The 24473-nt window shown below is 30.5% G+C and overlaps 1 protein-coding gene across 2 annotated transcripts in view; it reads left to right on the forward strand.

Annotated features, from left to right (window-relative positions):
* LOC130441368 (hippocampus abundant transcript 1 protein) overlaps window positions 1–14662 on the forward strand; it is a 41894-nt gene extending 27232 nt beyond the window's left edge. For both annotated transcript variants that reach the window (XM_056775016.1, XM_056775014.1), the window contains exons 2-7: window positions 2812–3278; window positions 4900–5237; window positions 7926–8135; window positions 11914–12062; window positions 12132–12228; window positions 14202–14662. In XM_056775016.1, coding sequence (XP_056630994.1) covers window positions 2812–3278; window positions 4900–5237; window positions 7926–8135; window positions 11914–12062; window positions 12132–12228; window positions 14202–14305 — 1365 coding nt within the window. In that variant the 3' untranslated portion in view covers window positions 14306–14662. The remainder of the gene's footprint in view (window positions 1–2811; window positions 3279–4899; window positions 5238–7925; window positions 8136–11913; window positions 12063–12131; window positions 12229–14201) is intronic.
* Window positions 14663–24473: the final 9811 nt, after the last annotated feature.

Raw genomic sequence — 24473 nt, forward strand, 5'->3', positions numbered from 1 at the left:
AATTTTCAAAAAAACACGTTTTTGTTATTTCGAAAACTTTTCGTACAACCCTCGTACTGTATTCTGTTGTATTCACGAGGTATTTGCCAAATCCGTATATTTCGTAACAATATTATCGGCATTATTTGATATCATGTGACATCCTGATATATTACCTTGTTAAAATATTTATTATCGTCAGAATAGTGTCATTATCTTTTTAAGATTAGAATAATTACTCACATTACTAGAATATACAACAAAACGATGAGTAATTTATTTGATATATCGATCTTTTTGTTATATGGGATGGCCTAAATTAAAACATAGGCGAATAATTTGTATTCGGATTAGTAAACTTAGGATATAAGCGAGTACGATAGTTATTATAATTTGATATTAAACAAACCAAAAGACACGCTTTCATAGCATATGAAACTAAAAAATAAATAAATTAAAGCACATCAAACAAGTTGAAAATAATTTTTAAAACAAGTTTAAAACAATAATGAATGAAAAATACTAGATTATTGTGAAAAAAACGTGAGGCGCTTTGTTCCATATTTCTCGTACATCGAGGGCTCAACGATTTTATTTATTTTTTTTTTATTTTATTTATTTTATTATATTAAAAAAATTTACTTTTTAGTTTGAGGTGCTTTAAGAGCGTGTTTTAAACTATATTTATTATGTATAAAAATAACAACGTCTGATAAATAATCGACAATTACTTTACCATCAAGTTTTAGCTACTACCGTCTATAATAAACTAAGAAAAAAATTAGGCAACTACATTATGGGTATATGAAAACATTCGAAATCAAGCGCCAGTGGCGGAGGGATCAGAATTACGAGAATCTGTTATAAATTACGATCGATAATATTTGCTTACGATTTACAATGGCTAATCTCTTTGCCTCACCCCTGATCCATTTATAAATGAAAACATTTGTTTCTCATCACGTCACATTCTAATAGGTTTACATATTCGGTTTCAATCTTGCGTAAGCCTTGCAGTACTAAGTCTTAGGCTTACAGTGGTAGGTCTTGGTCTTGCGGACCTGAAGATGGTTTTGGTCTTTTTTACAGAACCAGGACCACTCTCGCTCATCACTATACAGTAGTTATTTACTAAATAATAAATAAAACTATTGGTAGAATTAAATAAAGAACTTAACATCTCTCAACTTTTTTATATAATTGAATCAAACAGATGAAAAATCGAATCCTCGCAATTTCTAATCAAATATTTCGTGGAAAGAACATAAAAATACTGTACAAAGTTTTTTCTGAAAACTTTTGAAACGAATTATTTATAATACTTCTGACAGTGAGCATAGACATCAGTCAAGATCTACTAATAATAATTCTTACAATAATATTTATTTATATAATTTCACCATGTATAAAATAAAATGCTCCCAAACTTTCCGGAATCTTTAAACATAATATAAAGATAGTCTTCAGACAAAACCTCACAATCTGATCTGTCTTTACCAAATTTCAGAGATAAAATACCAACCAATAAATTTACTAACATAAATTCCTGTAAAAAATACATCGGTCACTCACTAATCGGATAACCTCTCACAAAAGTGAATAAATTTTACTCTGATAGATGCTCGTTTTCCGAACACGTTTTCTATGAAGGTCATTCTATGGATTATAATTCTGAAAAAGTTTTCAACAACTGAAAGTAACTACAAAAACTCCCGTTTTTAGGAAGAACATATATTGCTCAAAATAATCAATGTATTAAAAAAAATTAAATAGTCTTATGGACATCTTGTCGATTTTGAAAAAAAATTTCTATCAAAAATTTAACGTCATCTTAACCTATAAAATTCAAATTCATTAATAACGACCTATAACCTATAAAATATTAAATGTTATTCATAACATATAACCAATACACATTCACAGTGATGATAAAATTTGAAGTATTAAAAAAATAAATAAAATAGTTTTATACGCACACGCACGACAGAAACAAATGCACAATACCTTCACAATTACTACTTCACAGTATAATTAAAATCCTTCTCCAACCGTATCGCTTCGATTACTCGACTCAACTGACTCACGTCGCGCCGTACTGGAATGTTTGCCGTATTCGCTCCACATTTTCTAGACTTGTGCTGGGTCCACTTTTATGCAATACTGATCCGGTGCTCATGAAGCTTGTGTGCCATGCACGGATGGTGGGTCTCTTTGGAATTTTGTCCTGAAGTTCCGTTGAACCTGATTTCGATTCTATGAACCATGACACGCATTGAGCTATTGTGGTGTCCACATCTTCACTTATAACTGTTCAGTCTATAGAAAAAGTACTTTATTAGTTGCAGTAATATATGCAAAAGACAGAATATAAATATCTTGTTTCTGTTCGAAGTTATGAATTTTTGAAGTGGTAAAGATAAGTTTAGAACACCTTGTAATATTATACAGGGTGACTAGACGAAAATGACAAGTTATATTAGTGCAGTAGTTCAAAATATAATATAAATTTTCACTTGAAGGACACCTAAAATCGAGATTATTTATCAACAAACCATATAAAAAAGGTCTGCAAAGTAAAAAAAAATATATTAAGCGCTTCACTGTAAGTATGTTGTGGTAAACTTTTTTTCTGGTTTGTATAATGCTGGTCATTGTATACATTCGAATTTTCTAGATCTTTCTTCAATTCAACAAATAACTTTTAGTGCAGACATTTTTCTCTTTCTTATACCTCACTATTAATAATCCAAAAGTTGTAAGTGATTTGTTATAGTATGTTCAACTTACTTATTTTTAAACCAGATCTAATAATATATTTTTTTTTTGTTTCAGACTTCCGGAATTGGTCAACCTAGCTTGTACCATGCTTTGGTGGTTATTTTCCTGGAGTTTTTCGCCTGGGGTCTCTTGACTATGCCCCTCATATCAGTATTAAATGACACATTTCCAGACCACACATTCCTCATGAACGGCCTGATAATGGGCATTAAAGGCATACTTTCATTTTTAAGCGCTCCTTTAGTGGGAGCATTATCAGATGTATGTGGTCGCAAGTTATTTTTGCTCATCACAGTGTTTTTTACGTGTATACCTATACCTTTAATGACTATTAATACTTTTTGGTTTTTTGCCATGGTCAGTATTTCCGGTGTATTTGCAGTGACTTTTAGTGTTGTGTTTGCTTACGTGGCGGATGTAACCGACGAAAGAGAACGCTCATTAGCTTATGGCTTAGTTAGTGGTACATTTGCTGCCAGTATGGTCATTTCGCCGGCTTTAGGCGCCTATTTAATGGAAAGGTAAGAATGAAATATCAACTCCACGATTGCAACTATCCAACCACGCTAGACTCCCCCATCCCGTTTACCTCGCGAAAAAAGATGATGCAATATGCACGTTATATTGCGCCACCCTGTACTAGATAGATAGATTCATAATTGCCGAAATTTTATTTAGATAATGTATTGAAAACATGATCGAGCATCTGACAGCAATATTTAAAAAATATTGAAATTTTGTATTAACTTAAAAAATATATCCGATCTGAAAGTCACAAGGATGGACGTACTGAAAGTTGCATTGAGAATCAAATAAATTAAAAATTCAATTAGAAACTGTTAATTTTTTAAATTAGACAAGTTAAGCAAGGCCTCTCTCCGAAGATTGACTTGATACAGACTCAAGACTAGCTTCTGAAAGGTCTAAATTAGGAGAAGAATTAACAGGAAAAAACGAACTATTCGACTTACGGCGAAATTTTATACCTTCAGGTGTTGATGGTACTTATGAAGAAATATTATGGAAAAAAAAAACAGAATCATAATTCTATAAACTAATGTCTCCAAAACTGACAACAGTGTCAAATCACAAAAAGAAAACAAAAAACAGAAAAAAACAAACAAAAAAGAAAAAAACCTTTGAAGACTCTCAAAAAGAGCTTGTAGCAGTGGAACAAGTATTAGTTAAATTAAAAAATAACTTGGTTAGTTTATTATACTTGTATTTTTCAAAATGAATATTCATCATCATAAAAGTGTAGTAAATTCACGAAATTTAAACCGGAAAAATGTGAAAACCAACCTGGAAAAACCGGGAGAAAAACGGGAATTTGATTTTTATTATACTGCTTTTATTAACACATTTGTCTAAATATAGGGCGTTTAAAAAAGTATCATCTGATTTTATAGACTTATAATTTCGAAAGTAATGATCATACAGACACGGGGTTATTTTTATATTAAAGGGTGGCTCGTAAAGTTTCTTTACATACCATCAGTTACTAAAATTCTTTCCACAAGTTAGCTAGTATATCTTGAGTAATTGATTCGATAACTGCTCAAATAATAGGGTTCTTCACTTGAACCAATGTTGTTAGAAGGGAAGTGCTATAAACATTGTTTTTTACGAAATCCCACACACAAAGGTCCGGTGACCTTGGAGGCCATAATAAACTCTACAATTTAGAAATTCTCACATGAAAATTTTAGTGTGGTGGGTCACCGTTCTCATGATATAGGATATTATTTGAATCTGTTGAGATTAACGGAAGCACTGCACTTCTTCCTAGCGAAAACCAAGTGAAACTTGGAAAATTTTCCTATCGAAATCTTGTTTGGTCTCATCAAGTTCATAGATGAATAGCTACAATTTGTTCTAAATTGGATTATTCTATTTGAAGCTATTTCGGAGGTGTGATTTTAAACTAAAACAGAAAAAAATTATGAAAATACAATAAATTTAACATGTATCCTTTTAATCTCAATCTAAAAGTAAAATTTATAAATGTTTTGATTATCATGATATTAAACAGAGAAAATTTTTGTATAGTGGTATGACGATGTAAATAAACAACTCAAAACTATTATGTCCAGGTGTAGTTCACAATATTTTATTCAAAAACTAAGTTGAAATATTTTTCAGGTGGTCTGTTTCACTGGTTGTTGCACTTGCTACAGCAGTAGCCATTTTAGATGTATTCTTCATTCTCGTAGCAGTTCCAGAAAGTTTGCCAGAAAAGGTTCGAGTTTCACCTATCAGTTGGGAGCAAGCAGATCCATTTTCAGCTTTAAGGAATGTAGGACAAGATCCTACAATTCTGTTACTGTGTATCGCCGTGTTTCTGTCCTATTTACCGGAAGCGGGACAATATAGTTGTATTTTCATGTACCTCAAATTGGTGATGGGCTGGAGCGACCCGATGGTAGCTGTGTTCGTAGGATTAGTGGGTCTTATGGCTGTTTTAGCTCAAATTAGTTTAGGTAAGGTTATTGTTAATGCAATTTTTTGCAAATCTCAAGTCCTGGTACTATAGATGAAATATAATTTACTTTAAAAATGGTCGAGTTTATTCTTATAAAAAAATTTTTGCCTTTGTGTTGAATGTTGAATAATTTTATTTGCTCTCAAAAACATTGCCGCTTATTACGAATGGTAATTTTCATTTGATCTTAATTTTCTCTTATCATATTAGTTTGAAACATTAAACACTATACAGATATATACACAAACATTAAAAAATATATTTGAAGAATTCAATCTAACCTGAATTTTAATAGACTTTTATCATTTTCTGGTTTTGGATTGAAATTTATATAAACAGCTGTAAAATCAATTACTATGTATAATTTATCTACAACAAAGTTGTGTTATTTTGGGTCTAATTATGAAAAATATTTCTAAATTTATCTGCACCTACTATATCAGGTTTTCGTGTTATATTGAATAACCATTTTTCCAATTGTAAGTAGTTGTTTTAAATATTGAAATTTATCTATCAGCACCATGACATAATAGAGTGTAATAATTTATATATTTGAATAAATACATACAACACAAGAAAATATACTATATTCCTTTTTTTACTACTCCGAACGGGAAGTTTTCAAAATAGAATCAATTGATTCTTGTGCTGTGAGTCACTGTAGATTTCAAAAAAATCAAGTTGGTCGGCCAACTTTGCTTTTTTGATATCCACTCACACGACAGTCAATTAAAATTTAATTAAAAATTTGTTTAGTTGATTTTATTATCAAATAATTAAGCCTTAAGGGTGCTTGACATTATGCAATACAACGTGAAATTCAATACAATGCAAGACGCAATATTTCTTGATCAAAAGCATACGCAGATAAAGTTCAGCTGATTGTTTCATGCAAGATCTTGATATTATCGGTTTTGTGCCTTTTTTATTGCGTGCAAGCTGCAATCTAGTTACTTTTGACTTAACAGATCAATTGAGTTTCCTAAAACATTGTTTTTTTCATTGTTAAACTAGGTACAAAATATTTGATATAATTTGAGGTTAGGAATTTTTTTACCTGCATGCAATTTCTTGCACGTTGTATAGCATTATGTCAAGCGGCCTTAACAAGCAATCAATTCTAACTTTTTTTTTCGAATACTGTTAATTCGTCGTTGAAACTCAGTTTCCATAGATAGATCTAATCTCCACTCAAGTCGTCTATAAAATAAAAAAGTATGGGAACCAATGCATTAAATGAAAAGAGCTTTAGTTAGAATCCTGCTCATTTTCCACAAGTTATCCATATGCTTGCGTTTCGTACTATATTTTTACCGCTTGCATACACTTAGCAAAACACTGCGTAATGTATGCAGGAGGAAATTTCGTAACACCTCTTTAAGAAGCAATTTCGCAATAAATAGAAAGTAATATATGATAAGATCTAAAATCTAACAAATAAGTTCACAAACCACACAAAAACTCACAGCATAAGCATCTGTTTACCTCGCAGGGGATTTTTTAAAATGGATATAGACTGATTTTGACAATTCGTTAGATTGCTTGTCACCTTAAATTCCCCGGCAGGCTCTTCCTCAGGAAGTGGTATTCGGCCTCAGTTAAAGTATACAAATTACTGATACTCAGCTTTTTAACGAACGACGTTAACAATAAAAAAAGGTTGCTAAAAAAATTGTAAATTCGCGCGGAGCACAATTTTCAACGTTAAATTAAAATTATAAATAATGGAGTTACAACTCCGGGATTCCGGAATTTTTCTACTAAAATATCCTCCTCTTTTAGGATCTTTTTTCAAATTTCATTTATCTTTTATATTTTTGAAAATATAGCTAAAAACGGAGACTCCCTTTTTTTCTTCGTTTTTTGTTTATAACAAATGAAATTTTTAATGGCAGATAAATTCAAAAATTCCCCATTCTCAGAATGAAATTCTGAATCCAATGCACTAATTACCATATTTTTAAGAGACTCGTAACTATTTTTGGCAGAAAACTCACTTCTCGACTAGACTATTAGTTCAGAGCAAACTAATCGTAAAAATGGAATGTGTTATAAAACGTTTTGAACCTTGGAGTAAATAAGAAGAAATGGCAAAACAGAAAAATAGTAAATTATCTAGTGATACGTCACAAGAATGCTTAGAAAGTGCTTACAGTATCCCTTGCTGCATCAAATAATACTAGATAGGTTCTTATGGTTCGTTCGATCAACCTCTTGCCATGGGTCGTCGTGAACGTTACTCGTGACGTCAATAGTGACGCTCTCACCGTGACGCAGTGAATGCTTATGGGAATGCACCTAAGATCTTATGACCCTCACTGTGACAACGCTATTTGATAAAAAATACATATTGATCTACCGTTTCTCTCCACATAAACAAATTCTTTTTCCTTGTTTCAATTAAAATCTACGCTTTCCTCTCTCTTACTTTCATAGACATCAACATTAATCTTAATCACTCTACATAAACAATAAAATTGTGTACACTTTAACAAAGTTCATTAAATGCCACGTGTACATTTTGCCAAATCTATCTATCTATTTATCTGCAACGTTACCAAGTCGAGACGCACAAGCTTTATGGTTACCCCGGCTGTAGAATAAGTAAAATAATCGGTAGAAAACTTGCTACTCTCTAGATATCATACTTACAATAAAATTTATAGAGTATGTTGTTGTTTCTTAGGTATTTTAATAAAAAATTTGGGATCAAAACACACTATCATGTTGGGATTATTATTCGAAATGCTCCAACTACTTTGGTATGGTTTCGGTACTACAACATGGATGATGTGGGGCGCTGGTATATTGGCTTCGATGAGTTCTATAACGTATCCTGCCATATCTGCATTTGTGTCTGTTCATAGTACACCAGATCGCCAAGGAGTTGTTCAAGGTATGTATAAAGTGTTGAGTATATTATTATCGATAGTTTTTTACATCTAATATTATAATAAAATAAAACAAAAGTAACTCTTCCATGTTCATAATAATGCCAGTTTCAATATCAGTAACAAGGAATTTACTTGCTTTAGGTTTGTTTCTATTTTAATTCCGTTATAGGTATTATTAACAATTGTATTTTCTCTTTCGCTGCGGCTATCTGTATGAGCAAACAATTCGATACCTGGTTGCAACTATTCCTCGAATTTGTTGTATATTACGTGTTCATTTTTTACTTGCAAAAAGGTATTTGTTACGAGGAAAAGTTAATTTCATATCTACAAACCTATTAATTTTTATGATAAAAAATACCTGAAAAAATTGTGCAGTAAAGAACAAGAGAAAATTCATTTTGAAGCGAAGAACAAGAGAAAATTTGTTTTGAAAAGTGTAGTGTAGTGGAAGTGTAAGCGTAAGACAAATGGTTTATTGGAAGTTGAAATATGAACATTTTAATCAAAATAACAAAAGTAGATATCAAAATATATTATCATTTATTTGGTAAACTAATTTGTATTTTGCTTTGTAATTGAGTAAATTTAAAAATCAGACAAAGTTAGAATTTAATTATACAAAGTTCATAATTTTAGATCAGAACATTTAACAAATATTATTGTATAAAGTAGAAATTTTCCACACTAAATAATTTACCCGTATTTCCCAGCATACTCCTTCAAGTTTTTCTTCTTTAGTGAGAATGCCAGTTTCAGATGCTAAACTCACACCAACTATAGTTTATTTCAGAAAGGTATAGAACAATAAAATGGGGAATTCCGTCCAGTTCGGCTAAATTTCGATGTCAGCCATAAGTGTAGGTCTTGAAATATTGTGTAGGGGTTACTTAGGTAGTAGATTATACATTTTGCGTTTAACAGGTACCGTTTAACCTTCTATTAGTGCCTCTGCCTAATTCCAATCCTATTTCAGATTCAGCTTAACCATGCGCCGTAAGAGCATTTAGATCATTATAAGTATATTTGTTTAGTTTAGTTTAACGCATCAGTATTTGCTGTTAAGCCGTAAATGGTGTTCACAGTATTATAAGATTAGTAATAAAATGGCGACAATTACACCAACGAAAAGATATTGCAATAATTCTCCACTATTAGTGAATGAAAAACCTATTATTTTAAATGTACACGATTGCATATAATACGATTATCTGAAATTTACTGTACAAGAAACTGTCGACCTATGTTCTCGAATGACTGGAGTTGGAAAGTCCACCATTTTTAAATTATTGCGGAAGAGAAAGATAACAGGCCAAGTGGAACATGGAAAAGTCCAGGCAGACCAGAAAAAGTCCTTGATGAAGACATCAAAAGTGTAATTCGAAGAAAAGTTCACCTTTTTCTACTTTAAAAAAGAAATACTCACCCTAGAAAAGATTTTAATGGAGATGGCCAGGATGACAGTATTCCATTGATAACTAAAAAACTTTTATGAGAAATATCGATTTTGCCTGGGAAAAGCATAACCGTAAAGCACTTTAACTGGTAAGCGATGAAATTGTTTACTGACGACGAAAATACTTAAGAAGTATAAAGCAGTACAGAACAGAGCAGGAGAAAATCTTTTATCTTGATGAGATGTGGATTAATGAAGGTTATGCAGTACCAAAAATGTGGCAAGACAAAAATATGACAAGTGCTCGCCAAGCTTGCATGGAAGGCATGTGAACAGGTATTAAGGTGCCTGTTTGAACAGGTTGCGAGTCAACCAAAGTAGACTGGCCAGGACCAGATCGAGGTTTTACTGCAGCAGGATTGTTTTTGCCACGTTCAGCTCTCTTTAGCTCGAATTTTTTTTGCACGCTTGGCACTGTCCTTTTTCTCTTTAAACATTTTTCATCTTCTTTCAATTCTTACCATCATTTTTTATTTTTTCCTCAACATGATCTTTGTTAGCTATACCAGTGTCCCTTGCTTCAGTAAGAACATTTATTCTCTGTTGAAGCAGGTTAATTTTCTTCATAAGAGTTTCTTAAGTCAGTTTGTTTGGAAAAATTTCAATAATATCCGAATCAATCGTAGTCGTGTATGGTTCCGTAGACGGAATGTTCAAGTTTTCCACAACTTTCTCATCAGTAGTATTACTTCGCTTATCATGAGTATCGCTTAATTTTTATTTGACGGCTGTGTTCTTTATTCTAGCGACTCCTAATGTATAAAATAACTAAGCATTGTTGCTTTCTTCTTCGTGACCTTCACCTTCATCTCTTGAATAACGTCGTTTATATGTTCGAGAAACTTTTCTTTGTTTTTTAGTTGTTCTTTAACCGTTTTCCAAATTTCTTTGCCATTTTTTTATACAATTGAGCTGACAAATTAGTATGACAACTTTTATATGCCAAAAACAGTTGATGATGCAAATCTCCCTCTTTCGAGGACATTACAATATTTACTCACTCTTTAACAACACTTACAACAGCAATGTGCTTCTATATAAACTCTAATGATTACTAACATCAATAATAAAATTACAGTCACGTACACACAGTCGAGGGTTTCTCCGAAACATGAATGAAAGAGTTGCCCACTCAGAAAACAAAAATAAAAGTAACGTACAATACGATCCAGGGATTCCCCGTAAAACTTAAACAAAAAGGGTTACCAATTTCGGAAGATTTTAATTCCCTAATTTTTTATTAGAATAAAAAAAAATTACGTAACGCATTGTTTAAATACCCCCTCCCACCCTTGTAACGTACCATAACGTTTTACAAGACCGCCCTCCCCCAAAATTGCATTACGTAATACTCGAACGCTCCATTTTAAGTTGTGATGTCATAAGTTTAATAAAAATATCGAGCAAACATCTGCTTGATGATCACGAGGTTATCGATGCCGGCAACGTAGCGTGTGCTGTTATAATACGGATTTTATTTATTAGTTATAAAGTGTATAAACTTTTTATAGGTTAAGTTCTCACATTATTACAAAATTACGTTAACAATTAAAAGCATAATAAACTTAATTACTATAAGATATTATAATATGTTAAATTTAAAATTACATCTTTACATATTTAAAAATAAATCTCACAGGATCGTCAAAACGGCCAACATTTTCAAACCATTTTTATTGTACATATATTCGAATTTCTTGGTATCATAAAAAAATTTTGTCAGGTGTTTTAATCGTGGTATTTTTACACCCTGGTAAAAAACACGATTTATATACCATTTTTCAGATTAATCAAAGTTTAATGATAACACTAATTTTAGAATAACCGAGAGAATAATTGTTGTATTTACTTTGTATCATATGTTCAATGTTTATTCTATACCTATAACGTCACGCAATACGGCGGCCTTACTGAAATGTTTAAACTACCTACGAAATTTTTGAATTTTTAATAATTGGTTTCTCTATAAATATTGATCAATGAATTGAAAAAAAAACTTATAATCAAAGTAGTACATAAACTATTTTATCTCAAACCATGCAAGTACCCTACTGTCAATCGTAATATATGTCAAAAGTGTTATGTAAAACCGGCTGTGATTTGACCTATCAAGAATCTACAGAATTACCAATTTAAATTCAATTCAGTCCTCCTAGTTTAGAAACAGGGTATAGTTTGAATGGATTAAACCTTAATTTAATCTCTCAAGTTTTTAATTTTTCACCAGACACACCTCTAGTAGACACCAACTGAAAATTGATAACTATTATTGTAAATTTATCAGTTATTGCGTATTGCTAATAAATAAAGTATTGCATTATTAGGTATGGTTACTGGTATGAGAGGCTTGTGTAATGGATTGGGTCCAGCAATGTTTGGAGTTGTTTTTTATATGTTTCACGTTGATCTAAATGGAAATACTAATAATTCAGATACCACCCACTCCACTTCTGCTTTTGAAACATATTCGCAGGTAATTATTAAATACAACACGATTCTTATTTCATAGTAATATACCAATAAATATATTGTTGTTTTTTAGCTTGTTCCTGGTCCACCATTTGTCTTTGGAGCTTTTCTAGTCATATGCGCTCTGTTTGTTGCTTCATTCATTCCTACCAAAGCGCACGTTGATTCGGGTAAGTAAATTTTTAAATGTTGATTTAAGATTTCGGTATGAGTACCATTATTGGCTAAACAAATCTACTTCTTCTGTAATGGTATAACCTTGAACCCTTTTCAAAGAACTATCGCATAATCCCTCTTGCTATTTAAAAAAATTCGAAGGAGTACCTGTCAAGGGTAGAGGGTCAAAGGGGTTGACAGTTAAATATTCAAATTACGACACCGTAATAAGAGTAACAAAAATATGGTTGTTTTTAAACTCATCATCATCGAGTACTTCAAGTTCTTCATAATTCAACTTCCTTTCATCCCCATACATCTCGTTAATGTCATCTAAGGCAAAACCAAGTGAAGACATTCACAAAGACCGCTCACCAAACATCAAAAGATGGGAATCCCCTCCAGGTACAAAATAAAATGCCAACTTCAAAATCACGACGCATTATTCCTGAAAAATCTATTAAAGAAGTGTAGTTGGATGGTCGGGGCAGTCGAATAATAAATACAAAAAAAAACAAGGGACTATTGGTATTAATTTTTATATTTATTATTATAGAAAAAGTCTTATACATTCACTCTTCACAAGAAACGAAAAAGGAATGAATCATTAACATTATTAGATGGTTGAGTCAACATGCTTTCTATATCTGTCATAGGCTTGTACCATGCCAGTGACGCATATTGTAGGGGTTTACCGAAGAAGGTTGTGGCTAATGTTATAGACTGCAATGCAGTTATTTTCTCGTCAATGAAATAAGGGTTCATAAACATTTAAGACCTGTAGGTAGAAGTAAAGTATCCATATGTCAAAGCACAAAAACAATTATGCTTACTATTTAGAGCTGGAAGGTTCAGGGTCTGCAAAATTATGTTTGAAAATAAGGTGGATATTAATAGAGAACTGTAACAGAAAAATCGATTGTGTGTTGTTTTCGAGAAGATCAAAGAGGAAAACACAAGGAATATTATACTGTAAGTGAAATTATTCAAAATGATCATATTAAATTAATGCCAAGAATTGAAAACCTTTATTTGAGGGCATAACCTACCCCCTAAGGCATTAAATTAAATTTAAAGAAACTAGGGAGCTACTGCTAGTAAAGCAGCTGTCACACAATCATTTTATTTCACTCAAAAACTCAATTAGTGGCCTGGGTATTACTTTTATTAAGATAAAGGTATCAGAAGAGAAAATGGTGACCAAATATTTTAAAGTATGAAACATCTTACATAGATATCGAATGGTACTCTCACGAAGTAAGAAATTAACTATTCATAATACGGAGCCAGCTTATACTAACAAAATACATATTAAATCGAAAAGAAGACCGATTTAATGAGTTTTCTATGAAATAATCATATTCCAAGTTTTTTTCCTGACTTTTTAGACAATTTGTAGAGTAGGTGTCGACTTGAGATTTATTATTCTGTTCAATTTTTGTATGTTGTATTTCTAAATATTATTTTTGCTGATTGTGTAAGTAGAAAAGTCAAGTATTATGTTCTAACTTACCTATGATTAAAAAAAATATGTTCAAGCTATGAATAAGACTTTGCTGAGTTAGTGAGAAGCACAATTTTATATTTTCATATTTCTTGATAAGGTTTGTTTTGAAATGCTTCAAATAAGTATTATTAAGCGGTGCACAATAATGAACGCTAACATGACGCTGGTTTACTACTAAACATAACCTTAAAAGTGCATATGAATAAAGAAATTTGAACGGTGTTTAAAGATTTTGAATTATTTATACTGTATTATATTACTGTATGAAATGTGTAGAAAAATATATACAAAGCGTCTTTTGAATAAAAGTAGTCTATAAACTATCTACTAGTTTTTGAACAATTTATACAATGGATAGGAATATACCTGTTTAAATAGAGGCAGAGGACAGTGTAATTGTGAGTGTTAGTGTAGTAGGAGAAAACAGTATTTTCATTATTATTGGTTAATAAATGTCAATAATGTCAATTATTTATTTAGGTATCCCATTGGACACTCACTACGAAATCGAACGTGGTCAAAAAGTTGCTGGTACACTCAGCCCTCTTATACCCAGCAGGAGCATAGATGCAGCAATATTATAAATGTTAGGATGTGTATTCTTTAGAAAAAAATAAAGTGACAATTTAAGGAGATGGAAGTGCACTTAACTAAAACTGCAGAGATCCCAGATCGACATATATTTTGAATAATTGTAAATAAAAGTATGAACGGGTGATAAATAAGATCTCTAAAATGCTTTTAGATAAGTGTACCCTGATTTGTTAATTCATGGTTGTTGACAGAGTATTTTATTTTTTTGATGTTTTGGATATTTTGTTCATTACGTTTTAAGTACATAGTTAAGCTTAATTCATTTGATATTCAACTACTGATTCTGAAAATTAACAAATTCTTATCGCCTTACTACAATAAGACAAAAATAAAAACTCTTCAATTTATCATTTTGTATTTACCTGTTCTACTATCCTTCTTACAAATACTTTTTTAATATAATTCAATAAGTTTATCCTATATTAGTTAAACTGCCATTAGTAAAGATATTTAAAGAATACTAACGTATATTTTTTCCAAATACGTATTGTCCTTTCAAAAATCTTCACCGACAATTAGTCGACATTAAAAGTTAGAGATATCTCGGAAACATTCATCTGATTTCGGAACAGAATTTACATTCCGTAAAATCATCTCAATGTACTTAATCCAACCTTATGTTATCGATTTATAAGGTAGCTCAAACTAATCTATGTAATTTCCTAGGGAGGAATAACCATATTAAAAATAATAAAATATAAAAATATTGTTGTTCATATACCTATTGAAATAATCATTTTTTTATCGTGGTTTTGAAATAGATTCGCTTATTTTGTGTGTGTAAGAATACGTCATGCAAGAATGAATTTTGTTTTAACCCTACCCATTGAAAAGTCAGTTTTGTATGGTCTTAATGAAATAGTGCTCTTTCCAGGAAGCATACGAGATATATTGAACTAAAAAAGTTCATATGGTTTGAGTTAATTGAAAAACTATGCCTATAGAGTGTTTAGCATGAAAATATAGGGGATATAGAATTAGAAAGAAAAAACATTGAGGTACTTCATTTATTTAAAGATCCGCAGTTTTGATTATAAGTTGGAAGAAGAAACTTACTATTAATATTTTCATCAAAACACATTAATTCATTACTTTTATGCAAGATAAACCATACTACAAAATCGAATAAATGATTTTATTAATTCAAAATAGACATCAAGCCACCTTCACCCTGACTAATTAGACAAAATACACTTGAAAATCAGGCCACCTTCACCGAATCTTCTTTTCATAATGTATGTGTGATTTCCAGAAAGTTAAGTAGTCCGGCCTATAATGAGATGTTTGGTTTTTCCAACACGGATATCTACATAATATGTTTATAAAGTAAACAGATAACAAATTAATTTCTAATTGTAAATGCATAATTAAATATACTCCATACATTTTTATGGATCCACCAGCCTATCGATTCGTTTCGAGTATTTGGAGGTGTATCCTAAAGATATCAAACATATATTCTACAATGGAGTAATATTCAAGACTAATCTATATTTTACTTTTTAAGTCACTACTCTTACAAATATAAGGCTTTTCCTCATAATTACTATATCTATTTGTCCTGAAAGCTGCATAGGTAGTCTCAAATTTTTGTTCTTCTAACCACCATTCATAATCTTATTGCTCCTGGCTAGCAAAAGCATAAGTTTGTTTTTGCAATTTTATGTTGTGTATTGCCTCCAAATTTAATTCCAGCTGATTTTATGTTCCACATACTAACTCATTTTTAGTACACAATGGGTAAATAATATAACTGACATCCTGTTGGTTATGAATATTTCTTTATTTTTTATTCTTATACTACACTTCAAGTTCAGGAAAGCTTGGGCTTCCATAATACTAAAAATCTTATAAAATAATTAGTTGACGAAATTAATAAAATAACAAAACAAAAAAGTTAGTTATTATCTCGAAACTATTAATAACTTCAATTAGGATTTTTTAAATTCACACTGAGGTTATGTTGATATCAAGTTTTCGCAAATCTTTGTTTATGTTCGCAAATTTGGCCGAGATGTAGAGAATGTTTCCGACGTATCTGTTACTTCTAGTGCAGCCTATTATCTCTACCTTTAAATCGACACGAAGTTTGCAAATTCTTCGATTTCTGAAGATATAAAAAAGTTAATTTCCCGGTGGTGATTAATTTGCACATCAGTTTATGGTGGTTGTAAAAAACTATAGTTTTTGTATTTCACAATATCTTTTTTATTAATATACTTAATTAAACAAATATGGTATTATTTTGTTGTCAGGATTTGATCAGGAAATTTTGTATTCAAGATATTCATTAACTTTGTTTTGGCGAGAATTAGATTTCAACTTTTACATTTAATTTTTGAATAAGTTAACCCTCTACTATATGAATCGGAAAAAAATATTTGATAGTTATTTAGGCTTTCTTTGGGGATAAAATTTCCTACAAAAATGAAAATTGAAAAAATGTACACATAAACTGCGAAAAAAACAAAGGTCATATATGGGTTCGTATGCGCCCAAACAAATACAGTACAGACATTTATGGGTTCTTATGAAGAATAAACTACAATAATTTTAATCATGAAATGCCGATAAACAGTTTGATGTGTCTTTGTAACATTTTCTACACAAATTTTTTTGGTCAAAAAATTGATATTTTTGTCGGTTTTTCATCCATTCAGGCATATGATCTATTTTGTTAGGAACTTTCCTCTTTTTTGTATAGTTGGTGTGCCTAGATTGGATGGAGTAGGACTTACATGTCCAGAAACTGGAGTTCCATCTCTACTGTGATTTACAGGACGTCCTCTTTTTCGTGCAATTACAGTTTTACCCGATTTGCGTAAGTGTTCTGAAACAGCTTGCTTGAAATCAAATAGAGATATGTAACGTCTGAATTGTTACTACGCCAAAGAATCCAAGCATTCCCAACACACATGTCTATCATATGAAAAAATATTCGTGTATACAATTTCTTGGATCTCAAATGAATTCTATACAAACCAAACAAAGAGTCCAAAAAATCAAGGCGACTCCCATATTCCGGTTATATACTTCAACTGCTTGAGGACAATTAATGTTTTTGTATAGTTTTGCCTTCTTAACGTACCTTCGTTTTGTAGTCGTTGTTCACTTCCTACATAGTCGAAAGCATATTAACCGATTTATTATCAAACCAAGTAACGGCTCCTTCGTCAATGGTAACAAATTTTTAAATAAAAAATCCACGTTCTTGTTTTTTTCAACTCCTTTTCTGGCAGCATATACGTATTAGGAACTCTGTTCAGGCGTACTGTACCTAGAGGCAAACATCTTCGTAAGATGTTCCTGAAGCTTAGAGCTGTTGAACCAATTATCAAAAAAGATGTAATGGTACTATTTCAGTAAGACGAGTCACAACACCCAAGTGTTGGTACACCTTCAGGTCGTGTATTACTTCGATAACCAGCAAAAATATCAAAATCTTTTTGCAGGAATTATCTATTCATCAACTGCCAGATATTCCCCTTTGGGTACTAGTAAAAGTTGCTGCCTAATGCCATCTTAAAGTGGTCGCCCTTTGAATAACTTATCATGACCTAGACTGCCCAACGGGATATAATTATTGTTATTATTGTTAGTAGCTTTGTTTATGTTATCTTATAAAGATTTCAAATTAAATTGATTTGTTATATTTTGTATCAGATCCTCAGAAAATAAAAACAAGAAAAAATCTGCCGGTGTTTCAAGTTTTTCAATAAACTTTGATAACTGCGTGGTTCTAATAAATTTAAAATGATTTCCATCAAAAGCCTTTAATTTTTTAGATTCTCCTTTTATTTTAGTAGGCCTTTGCTTTTTTCTCTGTAACTGGTGTAACAATCACTATCTGTCTATGACGTTGAAATTGTCTAGGAGGAACATATTCACGTAAGCTAATTCATCATCAGTAAGGGTACGGTCCCCAGGTGTAGTATTAACATTCTTCTGAGAGCTATAGAAATAATTAGGATCTATTCTACAGGCAAGGAAAAACGATCTCATGCCATTCGGCAAATAATTAATAGCGCACACGAAACCATATAGAGACTTCGGAAAAATGATTCAGTTAGGTTAGATTGCATATGAAACCATATATAGTTTCATCTAAATAGCCCCCCGATATGATGAAACTATGGAAAAAGTAAACATTAAATAAAAAATGTATAAATTAGTACAATAACACCATGTTTTATTTTTTTATCGCGCAAAACTTACCTTTTTCATATAGAAAATCTTGAAAAATATGCTTAGACATCGAGTGGAACTTAACACAAACGCTTAGAAGTTTATAACCAAAAAGGCGTTAGACCATAGACAACAAAAAATATTTTTGTATTGCCAACAAAACAATTAAAATGTCTACCATGCGTACAGTTATTGATTGTGCAATATCACGTGAAAAAAAATAAACTGGTGAAGCATATATGGGTTTATATGCGGTAGAGGCTTAATGGTAAATCACTAAAGTAATTTATCTCGTAGTATTGAAATAGTCGACGGATTCTTGTAGCAAATTATTAAATACGAAAATTTTCAACCATATTTAGATTTCTTTATTCCAGATATCGGTTTCAAACAAAACAATTTCACATTTAAAGTTACATTTTCTATTTTAATAGTAAAACATTTCTTTATAAATTTTTGTTACATTAATTATAAACATTACATGTTTCAATTAGTCTTTTGAGATTATGTAATTTCATACCCGTTTAAATCCAATTGAAATGTATGGAACAAAATGTTATAAATCAATCATCATCAATTTATCATAACCTCTTAATATGGAAATTGATTTGCTCATTAGGAAAATAAATAATAAATTCAATTAACTTGAAATTCATATCGAGGATATTACAGAACATACCATTTCAGGACTTATGCTACCCGCAATAAATGTGTACTAAATGTTAAACAATATCACAAATTTTTAACTAGATTGAAGAGAATACTTTATTTATTATAATTATTTTTTTCATTCATTCAATCATTTACATGCATTTCAGTAGTTTTGTATCTTTTAATTTATATGATTAGAATTTTAGTGGTTTATGTACCCTACTTATATTTTGTAATGAATTCTTTTTATTTGTGTTGTATACTTTATGTTGTATACTTTAATAAATAAAATAATTATACAGCAATAATAAGTTTAATAATAACAAACAAAGACTACATTATTTTCTCATAATCATTTTGTGTAGGATAATTTCATTTCATAGTATTTCCCCTTAATATTTTATTGCTACTTCATTTTTTCGCCAGTATGTATGTATGTATATTAGGACATCATATACACCGCGAAATGATTCTATTGTGTCTCCCTTTTCTTACTGCAATACTGGGGAACCCAGTATTTATAGCTGATCTGTCAGAAATTTCGGAATGAGGGATGGCTGTAGCTACCAGAGATCTTCATATTTTATTTTTATGGTTTTTGTAAGAATCTGCACACTGCATTATTTGCTAAGTCGAGCGTCTTTAGGTGTCCATTAAGGCGCAGTGTCCCGATAAGACTCCTCTTAGTATTTGTGGGTTGTTCTTACTTAGGCAGATACACTTAGCAGATCTTCTGTGGTTAGAGTATCCAAGTAAGAGTCTTTCCCCGTCTCAGCCCATGTATTTTATTTTCCAATGCTTTTTCTATTGTTTAATAGCTAATACCACAGAAGGGTTTCACCAGTATTATGTAGTCTAGTGTTTAGTGCTTTTAGCAATATTTATCACTTTTGTGCAAGCCAATTACTTCGATGATGGTACGGAGAACTTATTGAAAAGGTGGTATCGTTATTTCTGTGATAAGATTTATATTCTTTTGAATTGAAAATTCTACTTTCTGTTTTAAACACTCAGCATATCAAAATTTTGTGAAAATGTCTTGAAACGGATTTATTATTAAATTTGATATCAAATATGTTTGACAGAATTTTGTCTACTAGTAGTTATTCTCAATTCATTTTCTTCTCTTTACTCATTGATAAGTCCTTAGTGACTAAATGCAAAATTCTTAATATTTAACAAATGAATATCTTTTAGGCGCATAGTATACATTAAGGTAAAACTTTAACAATTTGATTCTAAATATGTGAAGTCTTCTGTAACCAATCTTATTGATAGGTTTTTTCATAATAGAAACAGCTGATTTGTGATCAGATTGTACAAATATCAAAAAATTATTGATAATAGTATGAAATTTGTGCGATCCAAAATAAATATATTGCGAAAGCAACAAGCAACTAATTTAAAAACGTTTCCTTCGTATTCCTGGAACAATAGTGTCTAGGTTATTTTTTATGTGATACATTGTGAAATAATTTTTAAGTTTGGTACATTTCAAACCGGTCTTATATTAATCCTAAAAATTCTATAAGGTATAGTAAAGCAAAACTTCTTTGTCGAATCATCATCAATTGATAGGTGGTGATACACTTTAGCTTAAAAACTGCTCAACATTTTTTAGCTATGATATTTTCACACAATTTCGCTACAGTATGAAGTAAACGAGGATTTTTTGTCAATCTTAACTATTGTTTTTCTGTTAACTAATGAAGCCCATTTTTTAAAGAATTATTTCTTTCAGGCGCTTTTTGCAAGAGTGTGGCTTAGGTCATAAGAAAAGAAAGAAAAAATTAGCTTTATCAACTCTTTTAACTAATCTTTGATCAAAGCATGCTTTTTCTCTCGGGAGAATACTATCTCCATCTTTTACATTCACAAATAAATATTACTCACTCGATCAATAGATTTACAATACTAAATGTTTTGCCAAAACTTTTATATTTTAAATACTTTTCATACTTACATCCTCTTGTATCAAGGGTAACATTACATTTTGTATTTTCTAAATTTTCAATTTCTGTCCACATAATTTATTATTTCAGTCATTTTACAATAATTAAAAACACCAAATGTTATTCTTGTTTTATATTTATTATAACTAAGTTTTACTTCATTATTTAATATTTTATATGTATAATTTAGATTTAATAGTAATTTCAATAACTTCATTATTTAGATACCTATTTATGACATTCTACTTTACCCATAATTATATATTTATATCGTTTTTTACACTGGTATTAGTCCTTTATAAAATTTAAATTTTTCTTTTAAATCCACAATATTTAAACAAATTTATATAACTGATTCGATATATAATATTAATTATATCCTAGTATTATCTTTTAGAGCATATCTATTGATTTTGTATGTATTATAATACATGCTTGGATTTTTTTTTTAGTATATTTTTCTTCAACATTGAATTCATGACCATTTCAAGTTCTTTCATAGTCTATTAATATTCTAGACTTATAATAATCATTCCTTCTTTCTTATTTTCTCAGTTTCCTTTCTCTTTTTTCAATTATTTTGTAACAAGTTGGATTTATTATTTTTGGAAATCATTAACTACCTTCATTGCTTTTTCTGTTACAGTGAAAAGCATGATCTAACATTCGATCCTGTATTATTGGTTCAGTTTTTATAATTTTATGATTTTGATTTCCCTATGTGTTTAACAAAGTTTGTTATTTATTGTTACAAAAATTATTCTACATTCCCTTTTCTCGTCTTACTATTTTCATTTATCACTACGTCAACATTCATATTTGGTTTCTGTTTAAAACATCACAATTGATTCCATTTATTTGATAATCATAACATATATACAGCGGGGGTCTCACAGCTTTGCCGCATCTCGTACGCCACACTTTTCTATCTATCCACTCGTTTTCCTGGATAGTTCTGTCTCTCATATTTTGTTCAATTCTATTCTGCGGTTAATACATCAATGCTTTCTTCAGCCACTTGCTCTGCTCCATCCTCATCACATGTCCGTACCAGAGCAGTTACTCAGTCTGTATTCTTTCTGAAGTCGTGTATACTCGACCTGTTCTTCGTCGTATATGTTCATTCTGTATATACTTTGTCTGGATATTCTGCAGGATCTTCTTAAGTAGTCCATTTCCATAGCCTCTATATATTTTCTCTTGTCTATCTGTTAGTTGCCAGCACTCACATCCATACGTTAAAATAGGTTCCGCTATGACTTTGTATATTGTAATTTTTGTGTTTAGGTTAATTTTTTCTGACCACAGCAATGAGCTTAGAATTTCCGTAGCTTTTTTCTCTCGTTGCACCCTATTTCTCATATCGTCTTTTGTTGTTCCATCTTCCGTAATTATGCTTCCAATTTTATTTATCGTTAATATTTGAATGAGAAAATGCCCTGTTTGTTATATAAATAGGTGTAATCGGTTCCGTGTTGATATGTTATGAGTCAGTGGATTACATAACCAAACATTATTATTATTAGAAGTTCTCAACAAAGAGATTGGACTAAAACTTTGTAATTTCCTCCTGCTTATAATAAATACAAGTTAGTATAAGAAAATTTAATATTTATTTCCCTATAACATGATACTGTTGTGTTTATATGATTATGAATAATCTATAGAGATAGATATACCTGTTGTTTTTGAATTTTACAATTGAGGAAGATTTATATATATATATATATATATATATATATATATATATATATATATACTGGTTATATGATGGAAAATTTTATTAATTCAAATATTTATTTTCTAATGAGTGAAGTACAAAATTTTATATGATCAAAATCTTTGTTAATTTTCTGAAACAGTAGTAACATTTAATAAAGGTCAATTTAAAAGAGTGATCGTGCACATATTCTTCTAAAACATCTCACTAGCTGTCTTTCCATTATTACTTTTATGTAAGTGTACAAAGTTAGTTTTAAGATAAAATATTTCGAAATCATTTGTAGCCACATTTCTAATTTGATTTTTGTATCGCTGGATTTTTAAATACTAGATTTATAGAGTTATAGATGCGCTTTGCTTTGTTATAAATCATGTGTTCAATTTGGCTATCAACAATAAAAATAAGCAATTTTGAGAATCTATAAATTTAAGAGTCCAGCTGTATTTGAAAATGGATTCAATAAATTTTATTTTGGCAGTTATAATAATAAAACTTGTTAAATAGGCTCAACGTATACAAAAATGTGTTAAAAACAACTTCGAGGTAATCATCATTTTATCGCAGAAGATATTGGCTCATTCTCTAAAATATCTTGGTCATCCTTATCCTTCTCCCAATCCTATTCTGCCTTTGGATTATGACATTTCACTTTTGACTATATAAAATATATAAGTAAAAATTGTACTTCAATTTTTTTGTGTTGGCACAATAGGGTATTTACAAAAAATTAATATATTTTTTTTAAATTTTATTTATTGAATTTGTTTGTTTAGAATTTATTATAGCCAAAATAAAAATTTTCTATCAACTGATTGTATCAATAAATTAAATTGAAAATTTGAATATTTACATGACAAACAAAGACGACTGAGTAGCTATCCAGTCCTTTTTTTATTTGTTAGAAATGAAAAAGACAAATATGACAATCTACCCCAGTTCAGGGTTGGGTATCACAATATCTGGGGTTGGTAGTCACATGTATTTTTAATGATAAATAAGTTTCAACATCTCATTTTGAAAAATATATATTTAAACAAAATATCGAATCAAATATCGAACACAGGTTTCAAAAAAACAACTTAATCTCTCTTTAGAACTAGTCTGTAGTCGATGTCGCAGTTGTGGCAAACATAGATTGCTTGTTCGTCGGTGCAAGATAAATGTGACCAACCATTGCAGGATCTGCAACTTATACATTCTTCATCTGGGAGGCTATTGGTAAAGGGTTCCAAAAAATCAAGCAAAATATTCCTCATTGTTACTTGCCACATTGTTACTGTTTTTTTTTCTTCACGAAAAATTCTTTTTTACTGCTCTATTTTCTTCGTTTTTCTTATCATTTCTACGTTTGTTGTTTTTATCTTCTAATTTATTTTTAACTGGTATCAGGATACGGTCTTAGATATTCTGGTGTTATGAGGACAAATGAATCTAGTCTGGTGTTTTCATCATGAATTTTCACACACAGCTCTTGATAAGATCTATTGAACAAAGTTATCCACGGTTTGATACCTGTCAGCCTTCCTGAGATAACGTCCACTTCCGGTATCTCCGGAAGTAAATGTTTCCGCATAAAATAGATATGATAAATCGATTTCTCCTAACATCAATAGCCTATGTATAGAGTTTCATGATGATCGTTGTGGA

This window comes from Diorhabda sublineata, chromosome 3 (assembly GCF_026230105.1).
Source record: "Diorhabda sublineata isolate icDioSubl1.1 chromosome 3, icDioSubl1.1, whole genome shotgun sequence".
Lineage (NCBI taxonomy): Eukaryota > Metazoa > Arthropoda > Insecta > Coleoptera > Chrysomelidae > Diorhabda > Diorhabda sublineata.